The following is a 19,420-nucleotide window of genomic DNA, read 5'->3' as shown; positions in this document are numbered from 1 at the left end:
TTCTGGAAGCTGACCAATCCAATCACAATCCTTTTGCAGGAAAGTCACTGGCTAAGACCCTCTTTCCCATTGGATAGGATTATGAGTAAGTACTGAACATCCCATGTTTCTCATCCCCTTTGCTGCAGTGATATTCACTATTGTTTGTTTATCCTAACTATGGCCTGAGTAACACTTTAAGTAAGTGCTTTATGAGTATGAGCTCCTTTGTGCATCCAACAATCCTGGATTTCAAGTACCTCTCTCTCCTGTTTTGATAGATGGAGAAACCAAGATGTGAAGGGCTTGAGAAAACTGTCCACACTACAGCACAAACTGGATTTGGTTCCCAACAATCAAGCATAAAGTGCTGCTAAGCAGCAGACTAAGTATCTTTTTTTCTTTTTTTTTTTGGTTTTTCGAGACAGGGTTTCTCTGTAGCTTTGGTGCCTGTCCTGGAACTAGCTCTTGTAGACCAGGCTGGCCTCGAACTCACAGAGATCCACCTGCCTCTGCCTCCTGAGTGTTGGGATTAAAGGCGTGTGCCACCACCGCCCGGCTACTAAGTATCTTTCAATCAATCTATTTATATAACCCCTTTTCTAAGAAAATGGTCTGAAGAGATGTCTCAGTGCTGAAAACCACATACTGCTCTTGCAGAGGACCTTTGGAGGTGGGTTCCCAGCATCTACATCACGCAGTTTACAGCCTCCCAGAATTCAAGTTCCAGGAGATATAATACCCTTCTCTAGCTCCCGCTGGCACCTGAATGAGTGAATGCATACATATGAACACACACACACAAACACACACACACACGAAGTTGTCATCAGAGATTCTATAATAACAACCCAAATGGACCCTTGCCCATGACAGGCAGAAACTTCAAACCAAGACGAAAACTAAGCAACACCCCATCTATCGATGATGAAATGGCTATAGCTCCATCAGTGAATTTACACCAATGAAGCACTAAGAAAAATTATTCACAGTCAGAAAACTGAACCTGCCCAAGTTCCCATGTCCCATCTTGTTGCCATCTTCTTGCTTCCAGTGCAAGAAGAGGCAGCAGACCGCTGACTTCCAAGGAGGAACAAGGACTTTATTTGTTGCTGGCACCTGAAGGTTGAAAACCATTTCCACCAACTCCAGCTCCAGGAGGCCCACAGAGGGGGATTGTGAAGATCTTTTCCACTGTGGTCTGTCCATGCTCTCAGAGGAGGGAGGTGAATACTGACTTATTTGTATCCTTTAACCGTCTTGGCAGTGCTACCAGGCAAGGCTCACCATAAATCTGAGACACTGGTACATCTGGGAAAAACATTGACTGAATGTTTGCTTTCCTTTAAAAATGAGCTTTCAGCGGAGTTGGTGTTTGGAGGATGGGAAGAGAGGATACAGGGTAGAGTAGGAAAGGAGTGGGCATCAAAAGAAAAACAGTAGTAGAAACTTGAATGTTATTTTAATAATGATAATAGTCATTACATTCTCAGCAGTAAGACCACATATCAAGTAAGCTGGGTATCATCATTATATTGGTAATCTTCAGGGAATCTTTTCTAATCTTCCCAAATTTAATGGTAAATATAATCTCCATATTGTAGGAATGTGAAGAACTGAGGGATTGTTCTAATAATAAACTTGTCCAACTCCCAGAGCCAGCAAAGAGGGAAGGCACAATTTGACTCCAGTCTGTGTGAGGTCATTTGTGCCTTTGAACCACCCCATGGTGGTGTGGAGAACACAGGAAGGAGTGGGGCGTCTGGATAAATGCGGGCCAAGGACTCAGAGTCCCTAGCACTTCATCTGAGGGTCTTATAAAGTAGGTAGCATGGGAAGGTGCTACAGGAAAATTTGGTCCTAAAGAGGGAGGAACTGGTTCAGGATGAGATCACAGTTAGAAAGCAGCCCAAGGAAGTGACTGCCACATGCCCAAAGCCAAACCATGGACAGATATTACCTCATCAGCCAGGGTCATGGAAGAAACTGCATAAACAGCAGGCTTTGGTGAATTACACTGGGTCCTGTAATCTTCCTTGAGTGTGTGTGTACACGTGGGGAGGGGTGCTTCATATGTGTGCGTATGTATTGAGACCACAGGAAAGCCTCAGATACCATCTACTTACTTTTTCAGCAGTCTCTCATTGACCTGGAGCTCACCAAATGGGCTCTTGGTGTAATATGTGGTGTGAGGTGGGACCATGAATCCCGTGGATGGGGCACAAGCATTCCTTTCACTAACAGGTGAATGTTGCTTCTTAGCTGAGCTCTGATTGTCAAAGATCTAAGTTTGACCATTTATAGGTTGAAAAAAAAAAAACCTCACTATATAATAATGACTTCCTTTCTGGAATTACATGAAAAAAAAAATCTGGTCACGATACCGAAGAAAACTAAAAAAAAAAAATTCTAGCATAGCACCTAAGATGAATGGAGGCTAAGTCACCATTGCTCTACTTCAAAGCATCTTGGTGGACATGTCTCCCACATCACATGTTTATGAGAGGCCCACTAAGCTAACTAGCCATCTGAGCAGGCATCAGAACTGAGTCATCCAACATGGCAGCCACTGGTCATAGGTGCCGCTGAGCACTTGTATCCAATGGCACTGGTTTAAAAAATAAGAAGAGACCAAGGACCCTGGGGGTATAGCTTGTTTACATGGTAGAATGCTTGCCTGGTATGCAGGAAGCCTTGAGTTTGATATCCCAGAACCACATAAAATGGATGTGGTGGTATATGCCTGTAATCCTAGCACCGGGAAAGTGGGGGCCAAAGAATCACAAATTGAAGGTCATCCCTGATTACATAGTAAGTTTGAGGTCAGCCTGGACTACTAGTGACCCAAGGGAAGAGATAGAGAAAGAAGGAGGGAAGAAATCAAAGAGGAAGAGAGGTAGGGGAGAAGAGGAGAGGAAAAGAGAAGAGGGAGAGAAAAAAAAATCAATTTCTGTGTCCAGGATTGTAGTGATATTTTGTTTGTAATCTAACAAATAAAGCTTCCTTGAAGATCAAAGTGCAGAACTGAGCCACTAGTTAGCCATAGGGGACACTAGTTAGCCATAGGGGACACTAGTTAGCCATAGGGGACACTAGTTAGCCATAGGGGACAGGCGGTGGTGGCGCACACCTTTAATGCCAGCACTCCTGAGACGGAGGCAGACAGACCGCTATGACTTCAAGGCCACCCTGGGCTACAAGCTGTGGATACCATCTAAAAGAGAAACAGATGCAGGTGGTGATAGCTCACACCTTTAATCCTAGTACTTGGGAGTCACATGCCTTTAATCCCAGCACTAGGGAGGTGGAGACAGGAAGGAATATGGCTGGGCAGAAAGAGGAATATCAGGTGGAAGGAGACAGGAGAGAGGCAGTCTGAGCATGCAGCGTGAGGTTTTGTAGAGACAGCAGCAGTCTGAGGACTCAGTAGAGGTAAAAGGTCTCTACACTGGCTGGCTGTACTGCTTCTCTGATCTCTCAGCTTTTACCCCTTAATATCTATCTCCGGGTTTTTATTTTTATTTTATTTTTTTTTGTTTTGTTTTTCGAGACAGGGTTTCTCTGTGGTTTTTGAGTCTGTCCTGGAACTAGCTCTTGTAGACCAGGCTGGTCTCGAACTCACAGAAATCCACCTGCTTCTGCCTCCCAAGTGCTGGGATTAAAGGCGTGCACCACCACCGCCCGGCCAGGGGTTTTTATTATTAAGAAGAATTAGAACTGGTGCTCCACAGGATCAGTATGTAGTTGGAGATCAACACATGAAAGACAATTGTGTGCACAGCAGAAGTGTTTCGTACGATGAGTACAGGACTAAGTCTTTCAAGTTGGGTTTAGAGCAAGGGTGGGTCTGAGTGCCGTACATAGGTGTGATAAGGCCTTGGTTTTCCCTACGGAAGTAGAAAGGGAAGCCAGAGTATCCCACAATGGCCATCTGCTATGACAAAACTCTGCACGCCTTTACGTGTGTTCTAGTTTGCTTGGTCCTTCTGCAAGATGAGTAAAGAAACTGTGTTTTCTTAATGGTCATTGACCACTGTCACACAACTAGTGAGCTGTGACATCTGAAATTTGCTCTCCTGCTATCAGAGCTAATTTTTATTCCTGTAGACACTACTGCCCGTGTAGCCCAACCTCATAACCTCTTCCTTTCAACCCGTCGCTGACTCTTTTCAAAGTGTTGACATTCTCAGGAGTCACCAATTTGAGTCACTAACAACAGAAACAAGGTAACTGGCCCATATCTACCTAACGATCTTTCTTGCTCGCATTTCAGCTTGCCATGCCATCTCCAAGTTCAATCCCACGACCTCCCCTAAGTGATGCCCTTGAACCTCTGAACTCAGCCTTCAAACGTGTTCGGCCTTGAGTATTAATAGACGAAATCACAATGTGGCCGGATGGATTTGCTGGTTAGAATTCGAGACTCTGGAAAATAGCTTAGAGAAGGCTTTAAAATAGCAACCGGGGAACAAACACGGTAGTGACACAGGGTGGCCCAGGATGTGTGGCAAACAGACGTTTATTACAGAAAATAAAGTACTGGTGACAGCTTTAAAATCCTCATCAAGACACTTTTTGTCTAAAGGCAATATTTTTATAATTCCTATTCCCTGTCTAAAAATGTGTGCTCCTTCTTAAATAGCCCTTTCAGAAGCCCAGGTCCAACCCAGAAGACAAGCTGGTTTCATCATTCTAATTAACAAAGAAGGAATTGTTCAGCCTCCAAGAAGAGGAAGGCTACCTTCCCTCAACGAAGTGGGAAGGGGATGGCAGACTCATTCTCTTTCATGTCTGTATTGGTCTCTCTCTCTCTCTCTCTCTCTCTCTCTCTCTCTCTCCTTTTTTTTTTAAAGATTCTGAGCGTGTTTCCAGGGTTTGAGGGGCAAGGATTCACATAAAAGGACAGGTCATGTCTGACGTCAGTCATCATGTGTGGCAGGATGAGAATCTTTAGCTTGAGAGCATATAGAGACTCAGTATGTTCTTAGAGCTCTATCCCCATCTCTTCTATTAGCCAATCATTTGGCAAGTTAGTCTACTTATTTTAAAGAAGGGTTGGGATGAACTTGGAATCTCTGCAAGAAGGGAAAAAGGAGCTAACGTTGGGTGCTGGAACTAAGAACATTTGTTGCTCTTGGGGTCTAATCCAGCACCCACGAAGCAACTCACAAACATCTGTATCTATATCCCCAGTTCCAGGCGTGTAGATAGTACATATGTAGGCATGTGTTGAGTAGTTTTGTGTCAATCTGACACAAACTAAAGTCATCTGAGAGGAGGGAGCCTCAATTAAGAAAACACCTCCTATAAGATCAGGCTGTAGGAGAGCCTACAAGGTATTTTCTTAATTAGTGATTGATGGGAGAGGGCCCAGCCCATTATGGGAAGTCCCACTCCTGGGATGATGGTCTTGGGTTCTACAAGAAAGCAGGCTGAGGTTCTACAAGAAAGACAGAGGGGCAAGGCAGTAAATAGCACTCCTCCATGGCCTCTGCATCAGCTCCTGCCTCCAGGTTCCTTCCCTGCTTGAGATCCTGCTCTGACTCCCTTCAGTGATGAACAGTGATGTGGGAGTGTCAGCCAATAACTTTATTCTACAAGTTACTATGAAAGCAAAGTTCCTACACACCTAAAGTAGGATAAATAAATGTAAAACAAAAGCTTTTTAGAGCTCAAGCAGGGTTTCCGCCTGTGTCTGAGCACAGGGCTGAGCACCTACTGGATATTCAGAGCCTCCCTGGGCCTCAGAGTGATGACCTCTTAGCAAGCATGACTCCAAGAGCTAACCCACCTGTGAGCCTCATCACACTTCTGTGGGTAGAGGTGCTGTATTCCTCTGGTTTTGGGCCTCGTTGCAAGGAAATGGAGGCGTATTGGAAGGAAACAGAATCACAGCTGCCTACCACATGTTCCCAAGCATTTACTAAGCAAGTGCTATACAGCAAGGATCGTACTGTGTGTCTAACCAAGCTCACTGACCCAGCCTCTAGCTTACAGATATCCAGCGAGTGAGCCGATGAAGCCCAAGTATCAAAGTGTGGTGTAAAGAGCAGAGTAGGGACCTCTCAGACCGTGCAGAGAAAGCCTGGGTGAGGAGGTGACACCGAATTCAGACCGAAAGGAGGAGAGACCAGCCACAGTCACACCAGAATACACAACAGTTCAAGTTTGGGAGGGATGAGGTAGAAGGCCACAGGAAAGGGGTCTTGAAAGCCTCTGTGGGGGACATAGTCCATTTGTTATGATTAAAGTGATTATTAACTATAATTCAAACTTGGCAAGCAGTCCCTTTGACCAGGGTCACCAGGAGGAGCTAGGGGAGATAGCAGGGGTATGTAAGCCTCATAAACAACTGTTGAAATCAGGTTTGATTTTTAAATTTAAAAGAAAGATCTATTGTCTCAGCATGGCTGTGGGAATGGTTATGGGGACTGGGGTGTTAGAGAGCTAAGGCCATACTCAAACATAACTTCCAGAGTTCTCATTTGGCCCATTGAGTGGATGCTGAAGACATTATTGTGATGGGAAAGACAGGGTCAGAAGTCAGAAAATGGAACTTTTTTTTTTTTGGTTTTTTGAGACAGGGTTTTTCTGTGGCTTTGGAGCCTGTCCTGGAACTAGCTCTGTAGACCAGGCTGGTCTCGAACTCACAGAGATCCGCCTGCCTCTGCCTCCCTAGTGCTGGGATTAAAGGCATGCGCCACCATCGCCCGGCTGGAACATTATTTTTTTAATTCACAGGACATTCATAGGGAAAAAAACAGAATTTCATTTTTAACCATCATAGATTTGAAACAGCTCTAAGATATTAAGCCAGAGATGTCCTGTGGGAAGCCAGACATAGAGTTGGAGGGGGGCAGATTCAATGGGTGAGTCCCTGACAAAAAGTCTGAAACCCTGAGAGGGAACAAGATTATAGAGCAAGTGTGTCTAGGGGATTGGAGCATCCGACAGGGATGGTTTAATGAACCAAGAGGCTCAGATTATTGACACCATTGGTTAGGATAGTATAACCATGGACGCATCCTGTCCATTTGTTCACACCCACAGAATGGACAGTACAAGTAACAAATCCTCCCAGACACTATTCACTGTCGACTTTAGTTCATAAGTAATATATCGATACTCATTCATTGATTGTGACAAATTCACCACACTGATTCAAAATGTTACCAGTAGGGAAGAACTGTGCTGGTGGGCACAGGAAGGGTAGTAAGATATGAAGGAAGTCTGTGTACTTTCTCCTCAATATCTCTCTAAATTTAATGCTACTCTATAAAAAAAATAAATAAATTCTCCTGGGGCTGGAGAGCTGGCGTACTGCTCTTGAAGAGGACCCAGGTTCGATTCTTAGCACCTACCTGAAGCTCACAACCATTTGTAACTCTAGTTCTCTCAGATCCAATGCCTTCTTCTGGCCCCTGTGAGCACCAGGCATTCACGATGCGCATAGGTACATGCAAGCAAACCACGCATGCATATAAAATAATCATTTTTAAAGCTAAAATAAAATCCAAAATAAATAAATCCTCCTAACTTGAAAAGAAGGAAGCAAGGAATTTTGGTTGAGACTTAAAGAGAATATAAGAGGTATCAGGAGGGTTTTTCTGGAAAACATTATACATTTATTTAGAAAAAAAAAAAAAGATACCTTACCTTGCAAGGGTCATGTGAGGGCAGTGTGCTCAAAGATCTAAGATAACAATTGGCTTTTCATCATTGTTTGGCAGCTTGAATGTTTCATCCTCTGAGGAAGGGATTTGCAAAGCTGGCAAAAAGTATTTTTGATCAATTGTGGAATCAATGTTTGTTTTACACACTGATCTTTTCCCCTTATTCAATCAAAGCTCATTTTCACAGCCCAAGCCTTCCAAAGTCAGTGAAAAGTAGACTGTAGTGTCATCTCTGACCCTGGGAACCTTAGTGAAGAACTGAGTCTGAACCCGGAGACCTACATGGTAGAAGGAAAGAACTGCCTCTGGCTTTCACATGGGTTTGTGATATGCTTCCCCGTACACACACAGACACACACACATGCAAACACAATGCATATCCAGGAACTTCCCTAACAGGGTTCAGGTTTTTTTCCTTGGGGGGAGGGATCCTAGTATCACTTTATTTTCCGTTGCTAAGAGCTGATCCCAGTGTCTCACATCTGCCAGGCGAACACTGTACCACTGAATCACATCACACTTAGCAATTTGGACATTTTTTTTTAACTCTGAAAACTGGATTCATTTTTCAGACATTTAATATACTTCAGAGCTCTAATTATATATTGGGCCTTCACAGAGACCTCACACTTCCCAGATCTTAATGTATACAATATATATCAAATATATTACATATATATTTTTTTAAAGGCAATTTTTTCTTTTACTCAAATATACTCTGAAAAGGCAAATCAATCTGAAAATGAAAACAGAATAAAAATAAACTAATAGGAGCCCAGCATGAGGTGTAAGAACAGGGGGCCTTCTTATGCCATGGCCGGAGGAATATTCCAGTCTTTCGTCAGCAGGCTTCTAGCCAACCTTGCAGTTCCTTTATATAAAGTCAGCCCCAGGCAGCCCAGAGCAAGATGTGGCCTCCCAGTTTCTCTTCTCCCTAGTTGTTCCAGAGCTGCTGACCAAGTGGCCAGACTGGCCTGTCCCAGAGCCATGGCCAAGAATGGACTTGTCATTTGTATCCTGGTGGCCAGCTTACTCCTGGATCAGACCAACAGTTACCCATCCAGAATGAAAGCCAGGAAACACAGCAAACGCCGCGTGAAAGGTAAAGGGACTTGACTGCCCAGCAAAAACCCTCGGCTTACTCAGGCAGGGGAGGTACAGGACAAGGTTCATGCCCTAACTGCGCTAGGAGACTATCATTACACCGTGGGTGTGTGGCTTTGCGGGGATCCGGTGACATTTGGAGTTTGCTATTTAAAGAAAACATGTACTAGATTTTAGTAACATTATTATTGAAAAACATCTCTTATAATCAAAACAGTCTCTATTATGCGTCCTTTGTCCTATGAGTTTCGCTAGTGTGGAACAGTTCTGAGCTAGAGCTCACACGGACCTGAGGACACAGGGCTTTATGGATGAAGGGAAAAAAATACACTCATTGGCGGTGCCCTGTGATCTCCTGGATATAAATACATTCAAATATATTTGTAAGCTCACTAAATCTCATTAAATAAGATGACTGGGGCAACTGGGGCTTCCTTTTGTCACTGATTATCCTGTGGGTTTATTTCCTCATCCCTATCAGCCTTGGGACAGCTGTTGAAACCGTGGATCTAAGTTTTCATATCACAGAGTACTGATGTCTCTTTAATTTAAGAACCTGTCAACACAAAATCAGACAGAACTTCAAGATATTTTGACATGGAATTCACTCATCAAGCGTAGCTAGATTTGAGGTGGGTTTATGCTAGGTTAAGAGACAAAAATTTCGCAGCTGCAAACAGCCAAGATGATGAGACTGTGCCTGCCTGTGGCAGAAACCAAAGCAAAAGAGAAATGCAGTGGGCCCAGTGACATTTTATCTCAGGCTCTGAGCCACTTTCCTAACAGGGTGTCTCAACATAAATATTGTAGCACTGTTTCCTTGCCATTTTCACTTTGGTCAACGCAAAGCCAAGCTGTAACGGGTGGCTGACGCGCTTGGGAGTGCAGGCAGGAAGACAAGGATTTCAAAGTCATCTTTGGAGAGGGAGTTCGGGGTTGGGCTACGTGAGTTCCTATCTCAAAAAACCAAAACAAACAAACAAACAAACAAACAAAAAACCTCCACTCAAGTCTAGATTCCACACGTCACCAGTGGATGATGACTCCCCTTGGGGGTTTTGTTGTTGTTGCTGCTGCTGCTGCTTGTGGGTTTTTTTTTATTTTGTTTTGTTCTTCTTCTTCTCAAGGGCCATTTCCTAGGGGTGTTTATGAAAGTCTTTCTGAGGGACGTTTTCTTAAGCAGAGATGTTTTCCCGTATCATGTATTTGCCTCTCCCTGCGAACTCTTTAAATGAAAGTTTCAGATATTTCTCTTGAGGGGTGAAGTCTATCACAGCCGGTGAGGACGGAGGAAGAAGGGAGAGAGCAGACACAGTGGCGTGGCATATTGTTGAGCCTCTCCCTTCTCTACTGAAGATGCAACTGTGGGGAGAGGGTATATATATATATATATATATATATATATATATATATATATGTGAGCTTCTTGCTCTTTCTAGCTCCCTGATCTCTTCTATCCTCAGGTCACCCCCGGCAGGCATGTTATTTTAATCAGTTGCAGACACATCTTAACTATTTCCCCCAAGACTCAAAGTCATTGCCTTCAGGTCAAATAAAAGTCAGCTCTACAAGAGGAAAAGCCATCGGCCTAGATTTGTTGGTTACTCCTTTTCCCACACATTCACTTATTTTGTTTTTTAAATATTTCGAGTGCCTTGAAATAATGCCAACATTTCTAGAGTCGAATGTGAAAGCCAAGGCTGGAGTGGTGACACATATTTGTAACCCTAGCACATGGGAGGTCGAGGCAGGGGACCATGAGTTCAAGACTAGGCTCAACCGTGGTAGAGCAGATTTAAGGGTAGCCTGGGCTTCACTAAGACCTTGTCTCAAAAACATAAAACTACCAACAACATAAAAGTAAAATCCACCTTCCCCACTCCAGTCCTTACCCAGAATTATCTACTGCTAATAACAGTAGATAAATCTCTCCCAGATTGGCATTGCAGGGATTTGGCAAGTAAATAAATTGACTTCCCGTGTTCAGTTCAGATAGCTATAAGTGGAAGCGTATTTCCCTCATTTTAACAGCTGGCTATGTTACTTTAATGTTTGGGGAGGCTCAGGCTTCATGGGTTCTTTCTTGGCAATGTTTATGTAGTGCCTAGTGTTCCACATGTGACCTTTGTGCACATATGTGCGTCCTTGTACTGAGAGACTGTGGCGTACCTTCTAGAAGCGGCATTCTCTGTGAATCAGACTCTCTAATTGCCTCTTCAATTGACAGTACCAGTCTATGCTATTCTCACTCAGTGGGACAACCCCACACCTTGCTGGAAATGTTTGTTGTGCTTTTCTATCCTGGGTCTGACGCCACACAATCATGACCACCAAAGAACAGGAGACCTTTTAAGAGACTCACAGCGGCAACGGCAGTTAAGCAGCAAATACAAGTGTTCCCCGAGTGCTTACTTCGCGGGTCTCAACAAATTACGTGTTATACTAATGAATAAAATATACCTTTTAGAGTGAGCTAGCTCCTCGGGGCATTCCTTCTGTTCATCCACCTGAGCAACGGAGAAAGGAAGCCACCAAGGCACCCAGGTGATGGCTGCCATAATGATCTCCCCGGAGCCTAATAGGAACGCATGTGTCTTTGTGCTAATGATGGTGTTTACAGCTACTTATTTAAATAGAAAGGAGCTGGAAGCTGAGCGGGAAGGAAGGGGGATGAACTGTGTGTCTAGCTGACAGCTTGTAAGTTGGAAGCAACACCTCAGAGGCCTTTGCAAACCTGGCCCTAGTCGCTGATGGGTTTGCATCCTAAATGCCCCCTTTATTTATTCCAGCTTGAGTGGTCTCGCAGGAAAACATCTTTGGGTAATTATATTCTTCAGTTGAGCTGTTCAGTGCTTAAGAACGGATGTACAATGTCAAGTGAAACAGAGGTGGGGGAAGGGATGCTGAGTACCCCAGAAGGCAGTTTCCTGGCCCAAATGTGAAAACATCTGGCTCGTGAAGCACAAGTTTAAGGGGACAGAGAACTAAGATGCTGGACTTTATGCTCTCCCAAGAAATCAGAGACACAAAACCGATTGTCTTTTCGTGTATGCCTGTGCACACATGTGTCAGTATGTGTTCACAAGTGTGCACATGCATGTGGAGGCCAGAGGCCAGCCTCAAATATCATTTCTCAGATGTCACCCACCTTAGTTATTTGTTTTTGTTTTTTTCAGAAGGGCTTTTTTTTTAGCCTGGAGTTCTGACAAGTAGGCTAGGCTGACTGGCCAGGGAGCCCCAGGCATCTGCCTATAACTACTTCTCAAACTGGGATTATAAACAAGCCACCATGTCTGGCTTCATTAGTTAACCTTGGGTTCAGGAAGGGCAAATTTGACAAGCACTTTCCTGGCTGAGCCACCTTCCCATCCCACAAAACCGAGTTTCTATATAGCAGCCCCCACAAAGAGACAGCTGGAGATAGTTCATAATCATCTTTACGTGACATCTCTGCCTAAGTCCATGTGTTGGGGACCAAGGAGGTAGAGACAGCTGCTTTGCAGAAACAGATCAGAGGGATGGGAGAGAGCAGGCTGGAAGCCAGAGACACCCACGCTTGAGTTCTGCATCTTACGGACTGGGAGACATTCAGAGGGTGGATTTGGCTTTCTGTTTCTCTGCCCCCTCTTCTGTAAGCTTCCAGACAAGAGTGTCTATCTCAGAGACAGTGAAAGAACTGATCTCACAGCCTAATGTGTATGATCTTATAATATATTCATGTTTAGTATTTGGTTCTTAGTGGTCACTAAGACAGTCCCCATCCTTCTAGAATTTGGATTTAGCCACAGCTACTCACTTATGTACGACTGAAGTTGTCCATAAACAATCATGAAGATTCTTTGGCCGCATCTAAGAACATTCAAGAATAAATAACTGGGATTATCGATAGAGCCCTTAACTAGCACACATAAGATATAAGACCGCGGGTTTAATCTCTAATACCACCAAGGGGTTGGAGTAGGGGGTGAAGGATGAAGGGAGAAGAAACAAGGAAATGAGGTGGATGGAAAACAAGGAATAAGGAGAAATAGTAGGTGGTGATGCTCCCATAGGTAAATTTTCCCTGATCCTTTATCACCCAATCCTGCCAGGAGCCACTGCACCTCCACCATACCTTATCAGCCGCAGAAGGTTCCAGCGTGAGGGAGGTGAGTCCCCCTAAATCTGAGTCCTGGCCGTACCCACCATGGCCTTTAGCTCATGGCACTCACCCTCATCCTCCATTAACATTCAAATAACATGAACCTTTTTACATCCTACAAAGTATATGCCCCCAGTACAAGCACCATTCATGTTCAGCATCATGTCAAGCATAAGGAGAATTGTGGATGATAAAACTAAGAAAATTAAGTAAGTAAAGCCTAGATGGCGCTCTGAAGGAAAGCAAACAAGGTTTGGGGAAGGTTAGTATAGTAGTGGGGATGCTAACTTCCAGGGTTATCAGGAAAGTCTGTGCAAGATACAGAGATAAGCTTGGTAAGGAGAGATGAGAGCAGATACCATCTGCAAAGTTCCTACAAACCTTGTCACCCAGGTTCTCTTCGTGTGTTGTTTCCAGGGCACATTTGACTTGGCTTCATCAGAACCTCCACTGCCTTAGATTTTGCATTCCAAATCTGTCATTTTGTTGTTTGCTTGTTTGTTTGCTTGCTTTTTACATTCTAACTGCGATTTCCCCTCCCTTCTCACCTCCCAGTTCCTCCCACATCCCCATCCACTCTTCCTCCTCCATTTTTCTTCAGAAAAGGGCAGTCCTCCCATGGATAGCAGCCAGCCATGGTCTATCAAGTTGCAATGAGACCAGGCTTCTCCTCTCCTATTAAGGCTGGATGAGGCAACTCTGTAGAAGGAAAAGATCCCAGAGGCAGGCAACAGAGTCAGAGATAGCCCCTGCTCCCACTGTTAGGAGTCCCACAAGAAGACCAAGCTACACAACTGTAACACACGTGCAGAGGGCCCAGGTCAGTCCTATGCAGGCTCCCTGGTTATCGGCTCAGTCTCTGTGAGCCCCTATGAGCCCAGGTTAGTTGATTCTGTGGGTTTTCTTGTGGTATCCCTGACCCCTCTGGCTCTTACAATTCTTCCTCCACCTCTTCCACAGGATTCTCGGAGCTCTGCGTAATGTTTGACTGTGGGTCTTGGCATCTGTTTCCATCAGGTGCTGGTTGAAGTCTCTCTGATGACAATTGGGCTAGGCACCTATATCTGAGTATAGCAAAAATATCATTAGGAATTATTTCATTGACTTTTCCCCCCAGTTGTGTTTGGTTCTATCCTTGGTCTCTAGGTTGTCCAGCCTCTGGGTCCTGACCACCCAGCCAGCATCTGGGGTGGGCCCCTTCTCATGGTATGGGTCTTGAGCTGGATCAGACATTGATTGGCCACTTTCACAATTTCTGCACTGCTTTTACTCAGCACATCTTGTAGGCAGGATAAATTGTAGGTTGAAGGTTATGTGGTTGGGTTGGGGTCCTAATCCCCCCACTGAAAGTCTTGCCTGGTTGTGGGAGATGGTCAGTTCCTCTGCATCCCCCAGAGGTAGGAATCTTAGCTAAGATCACCCTCACAGATTCCTTTTTAAAAAATATATTTCCATTTCATCTAATCAAATGTTTTCCATCCTACCCACTACAACGGTGCCCAGAAAAGGATGGTGACTTGAAGTCTCAAGTTGAAAAGCTGTGGCGGGAAGTCAATGCCCTGAAGGAGATGCAAGCTCTGCAGACAGGTGAGACACTCGGTCACCAGAGTCTGGTCTGGAAGGGGAGCAGGCGAGAACCAGTCATTGCCAGGATTAAACTCATCCAGATCGCACGTTGAGTTCTGGAGTTTGTTTGTTTAAAAAAAAAAAAGAAAGAAAGAAACAAAAGACAAAGCATGATAAAAAAACAAAAGACATCGACAGCCAGACGTGCTAGCACACGCCTTTTTTTTTTTTTTTTAAATTTATTTATTTATTAAGGATTTCTGCCTCGTCCCCACAACCGCTTCCCATTTCCCTCCCCCTCCCCCGATCAATTCCCCCTCCCTCATCTGCTCGAAGAGCAATCAGGGTTCCCTGACCTGTGGGAAGCCCAAGGACTGCCCACCTCTATCCAGGTCTCGTAAGGTGAGCATCCAAACTGCCTAGGCTCCCACAAAGCCAGTACGTGCAGTAGGATCAAAAACCCACTGCAATTGTTCTTGAATTCTCAGTATTCCTCATTGTCCGCTATGTTCAGCTAGTCCTTTTGCATACAAATGGATGGAAATAGAAAACACTATCCTGAGTGAGGTAAGCCAGACCCAAAAAGAGGAACATGGGATGTACTCACTCATATTTGGTTTCTAGCCATAAATAAAGGACATTGAGCTTATAATTCATGTTCCTAGAGAAGCTAAATAAGAAGGTGAATCCAAAGACAAACACATAGGCATCCTCAGGAATATTAACCTTCATCAGGCGATGAAAGGAGACAGAGACAGAGACCCACACGGGAGCACCGGACAGAAATCTCAAGGTCCAAATCAGGAGCAGAAGGAGACGGAGCACGAGCAAGGAACTCAGGACCACGAGGGGTGCACCCACACACTAAGACAATGGGGATGTTCTATTGGGATCTCACCAAGGCCAGCTGGCCTAGGTCTGAAAAAACATAGCACACGCCTTTAACCCCAGGACTCGGGAGGCAGAGACAAGCAGATCTCCGAGTTCCAGGGCATCCAGGTCTAGAGCTAGGGTGAGAATATAGGAGGCTCCATGGGGATCACTGGGCAGCCAGTCTAGCTGAATCATAGAGCTCTAGGTACAGTGAAATGCCCACTAGGAAAACAAGGTGGAGTGCAATTGAGGAAGACACACGACTTTGTCCTCTGGCTTCCACACAGAGAAACATGCACACAGAAACACATGCACAGACACTCACACACACAGAGAGAAATATAAACATACAAACACACACACACAAACACATACATAAAAACACATACACAGAAATATACCCATAAAAACATATACACAGAAACACATGCACGGACACAGACACAGGGATGCGCACACACATACCCAGAGATACACACAGACACACACCCAGACACACCCAAAGAAACACACACAGACACACAGAAACACACATTGGAACACGCACACAGGGATACACACACACACACACACACACACACACACACACACACACGAAGATAATTTAAAGGCCAGGTCTTAAATACCTTCTGTTTGCTTGCTTGCTTGCTTGCTTGCTTGCTTGCTTGCTTGCTTGCTTGAGACGGGGTCTTACTATGTAGCTCTGACTGTTCTGGAACTAACCATACAGACCAGGCTGGCCTCAACCTAACAAAGAGTGCTGGGATTAGGGGCATGCATCACCATGCCCAGCCCTAATTACCTTCTTTATTGGTGGGGAAACATAATGAAAGGAATACTAAATGACTGGAATGAAGCATTGCCTACCAGATGTTCACTGAGGGCCTTCAGGGAGCCCCTGATGAAACAGGTCCACAAGGCTCCACCCAACATAAGATGATTATGATATTGGCTAGGGCCCCAGCCTGCTGAAAGACTATGTCTGGAGAGAAGCCCTCCTCCATGGCCTGCTAGCTGCACACACTTCTGGCCAGGAGCTGTGCTCTGAAAAGATGAATGAGTGAGAGCAGAATTCACAGGTCCAGAGTATCCCTGTCCTAGGGATGGATACCAGGAACCAAGGTCTCTTATACCTGCTTCAAGAGTGGAGCTCTGAGGGTCCCTACAGGACGCCTACCTATTAAAGTTAGCGCCATCAGGTAGCAATCACAGCTTTTCATCAAGTAGTCACAACTCCCAAGCTAGTGTATATTACTAAATCAGGATCACCTTCACCATACACAATGCTGCCTAGGAACAGGGTGATAACCCTCCTTTTACCAGCTTTCCAGGGATACATAATTGGAAAGCTAAAGCAAGGGCAAAGGATCCTGTGTAATGAGAAAAATCACGTTACTCTTTCTGTGTGTTCTGACACCATTAATGCTTTATTCTGAGACAGGGTCTCGTGTTGAGCAGTATGGGCTCAAACTCACTACACAGCTGAGGCTGACTTTGAACTCCTGAACACTCTGCTTCCACCTCCCAAATTCTGGGGTTAGAGACATGCACCACCATAGTAGGCTACTGCCTAAAAATTAATTTTTCAGTATATGTGTTGAATAGTCACTTTACACTGACTTCTCCAATAATTTATATTAAATGTGAGGGAGGGAGACTTAAATCATGCTCCATGACTCTGGAGCGTGGCTCAACAGTACTAAACCCTTGAACTATCTGTTGGTTTCTTTTACCCTGGGTGACCTAAGCAATATTACTAGTCCCCAGTCCTCTTTGTAAGAAAACCACAGTTCCACTGGGCATGGTGGTACAAGCCCTGTAATCCCAGCACTTAGTAGTACAGGCTCATTCAAGGCCAGAGTTGGCTATAGAGAAAATTCCACATCAGCCTGGTATCTGTGTCAAGACTCTTGTTTTTAGGACACAGCTTCAGCTGAGTTGACAGAATGCTTGCCTCACAAACCCAAAGCCCTGGGTCCCATTTCAGCACCACATACAAAACCAGGGTATGATGACACATGCCTGCTAATGCCACAGAACCAGGAGGTAGAGGCAGCAGAATCAGAAGCTGAAGGTCATCCCAAGCTACATAGTGAATCTGAGGCCGTCCTGGACTACATGAGACCATGTCTGCAACAACCACAATGAGGGCTGGCAAGATGGCTCAACAGGCAGAGGTGCCTGCCGCCAAGCCTGAGTTTGACTCCTGAGGCCCACTTAAAGAAAGGAGAGAACAGACTCCCACATATTGTCCTCTGCCAAATGCACTGTGGCAGGTGTATATACACTTGCGCACGTGTATACACACACACACACACACACACACACACACACACACACACACGGTGGGGGATAGAGAGGGAGAGATCCTGTGTCAAAAAGCAAGCAAACAAACCAAAGTGGGGAGACACTTTTCTCATTGACTTTTTGTCTGCTTTTTTCCTTCCTTCCTTCTTCCCTCCCACCCTCCCTCCCTTCCTTTTTTCCTTCTTTTTCTTTTTTGAGACAAGGTCTGTCTATGTAGGGCTGGCCAGCCTGGAACTGTAGATCCAGCTGACCTCAAATTCATAGGCAAGCATTCTGTTTCAACCTCTCAAGTGCTACACTTATAGGCATGCCCTGTCACAGGTGGTTTGTGTTTGCTTTTTAAATTATTACGCAATCCCATTCCATTCTAAAAGTCCCAAGGAAACCCACCGTGCGGTTCCTTACATCAACTGGGCTACAAATTCTATCAAAGTAACCTAGGGCTTAAGGTTATGTTTTGAGTCTTTTGTGGGTATGAATTCATTATACGCTCTCTAAACCCTTTGGGGGCATGTCAAGTTGTAATAATTTCTCTAAGCGTCAACAACCTGACAAATGCGGATGACAAAACACCACACTTTCAAGCCAAGCCACCAAGCCAGGGGGTTGTTGAACTGGCGAGTGCTTATTATTTATTGTGTCTGGAATGAATAAAACCATCAATGGCAGCTCGTTACTGTCCACAAATTAATCAAGACACAAACATCTATCCGTGCTTGCTAGGTCCGGTGTTAGGTGTGGTCGTACACAAAAGGCATCCTGTTTCATTATCCAACTTCCCCTCTTCACAGTCTGCCTTCGAGGCACCAAAGTCCATAGGAAATGCTACCTTGCTTCAGAAGGCCTGAAACACTACCATGAAGCCAACGAAGACTGCATTTCCAAGGGAGGAACCCTGGCTGTCCCTAGGAACTCCGACGAAATCAGCGCCCTCCGTGACTATAGTAAGAGGAGTCTGCCGGGTGTCAACGACTTTTGGCTGGGCATAAATGACATGGTCACAGAAGGCAAGTTCCTCGATGTCCACGGATTCGCCGTCTCCTTTCTCAACTGGGACCGTGCCCAGCCCAGTGGTGGCAAGCGGGAAAACTGTGTTCTGTTCTCCCAGTCAGCTCAGGGCAAATGGAGTGATGAGGCCTGTCGAAGTAGCAAGAGGTACATATGTGAGTTTATCATCCCTTAGCAAGCCTCTCCCCGATATCCCTCCCAAGTAAATAAGCTAGTAGTCACCCTAAGTAAGTCAAAATTACATTGATTAAATGCAAGGTTGCCGTGTAAAGATTGATCTCTGTAGATAGATAGAGTCAGACTGTGTTTCTACTGTAGCTCATTGGGGTGTTACCCTTCATCTTGCAAGGGGGATGAGAAAAGAATGACCCGGACACGGTAAGAAAGGGACTTCTGAAAATGGTCTGCCAAACCCTTTTCCCACTCTCCTTGGCCATCTCCAGTGGATAGACCTGGCCTATTTGAAAAATATAATATCCGTGTGCTTCTTCAAGACAGGAAAACAAGACTGGGCTACCTGGAAGATTCCCCTTTAAAATTCAGTCGTGATGGAGATACATTTTGAGAAATGTTGTCAGTGGTTGATTTCCCGGTTGTGTGACTATTGTAGAGTGCTCTCCATGTTGTAGGGAAAAATTCCAGGTGCCTCTAAATGCCCCCCTCCCACATTAGCATACTCAAGCTGTGTGAAGATTCTGTGGGTCTAACATGGTAGGCTTTCACTATATACTTCTTTTTCTAAGTATGAACACAATAAAAGAGCAGTTGA

General features: G+C 44.9%; 1 protein-coding gene across 1 annotated transcript; it reads left to right on the top strand.

Moving 5' to 3' along the window:
* The first annotated feature begins 8,639 nt into the window (after positions 1-8,639).
* Clec3a (C-type lectin domain family 3 member A) lies at positions 8,640-19,063 on the top strand. Its single transcript, XM_041651025.1, has 3 exons — positions 8,640-8,754; positions 14,401-14,484; positions 18,435-19,063. Exons 1-3 carry the CDS (start codon positions 8,640-8,642, stop codon positions 18,824-18,826), a joined length of 591 nt encoding a protein of 196 aa, XP_041506959.1. The 3' UTR covers positions 18,827-19,063.
* Positions 19,064-19,420: the final 357 nt, after the last annotated feature.

The sequence above is a fragment of the Microtus oregoni genome, unplaced genomic scaffold (assembly GCF_018167655.1).
Source record: "Microtus oregoni isolate MIOR12 unplaced genomic scaffold, Mior012 000004F_ref0000308, whole genome shotgun sequence".
NCBI lineage: Eukaryota > Metazoa > Chordata > Mammalia > Rodentia > Cricetidae > Microtus > Microtus oregoni.
Note: the sequence above shows the minus strand (reverse complement) of the source record. Positions and strands in the feature narration are given on the sequence as shown.

Coding starts and splice junctions, on each gene's coding strand:
- Clec3a (XM_041651025.1), top strand. CDS start 8,640: ATGGCCAAGAATGGACTTGTCATTTGTATCCTGGTGGCCAGCTTACTC. Junction 8,755..14,400: donor CAGCAAACGCCGCGTGAAAG/GTAAAGGGACTT, acceptor AACGGTGCCCAG/AAAAGGATGGTGACTTGAAG. Junction 14,485..18,434: donor GATGCAAGCTCTGCAGACAG/GTGAGACACTCG, acceptor CCCTCTTCACAG/TCTGCCTTCGAGGCACCAAA.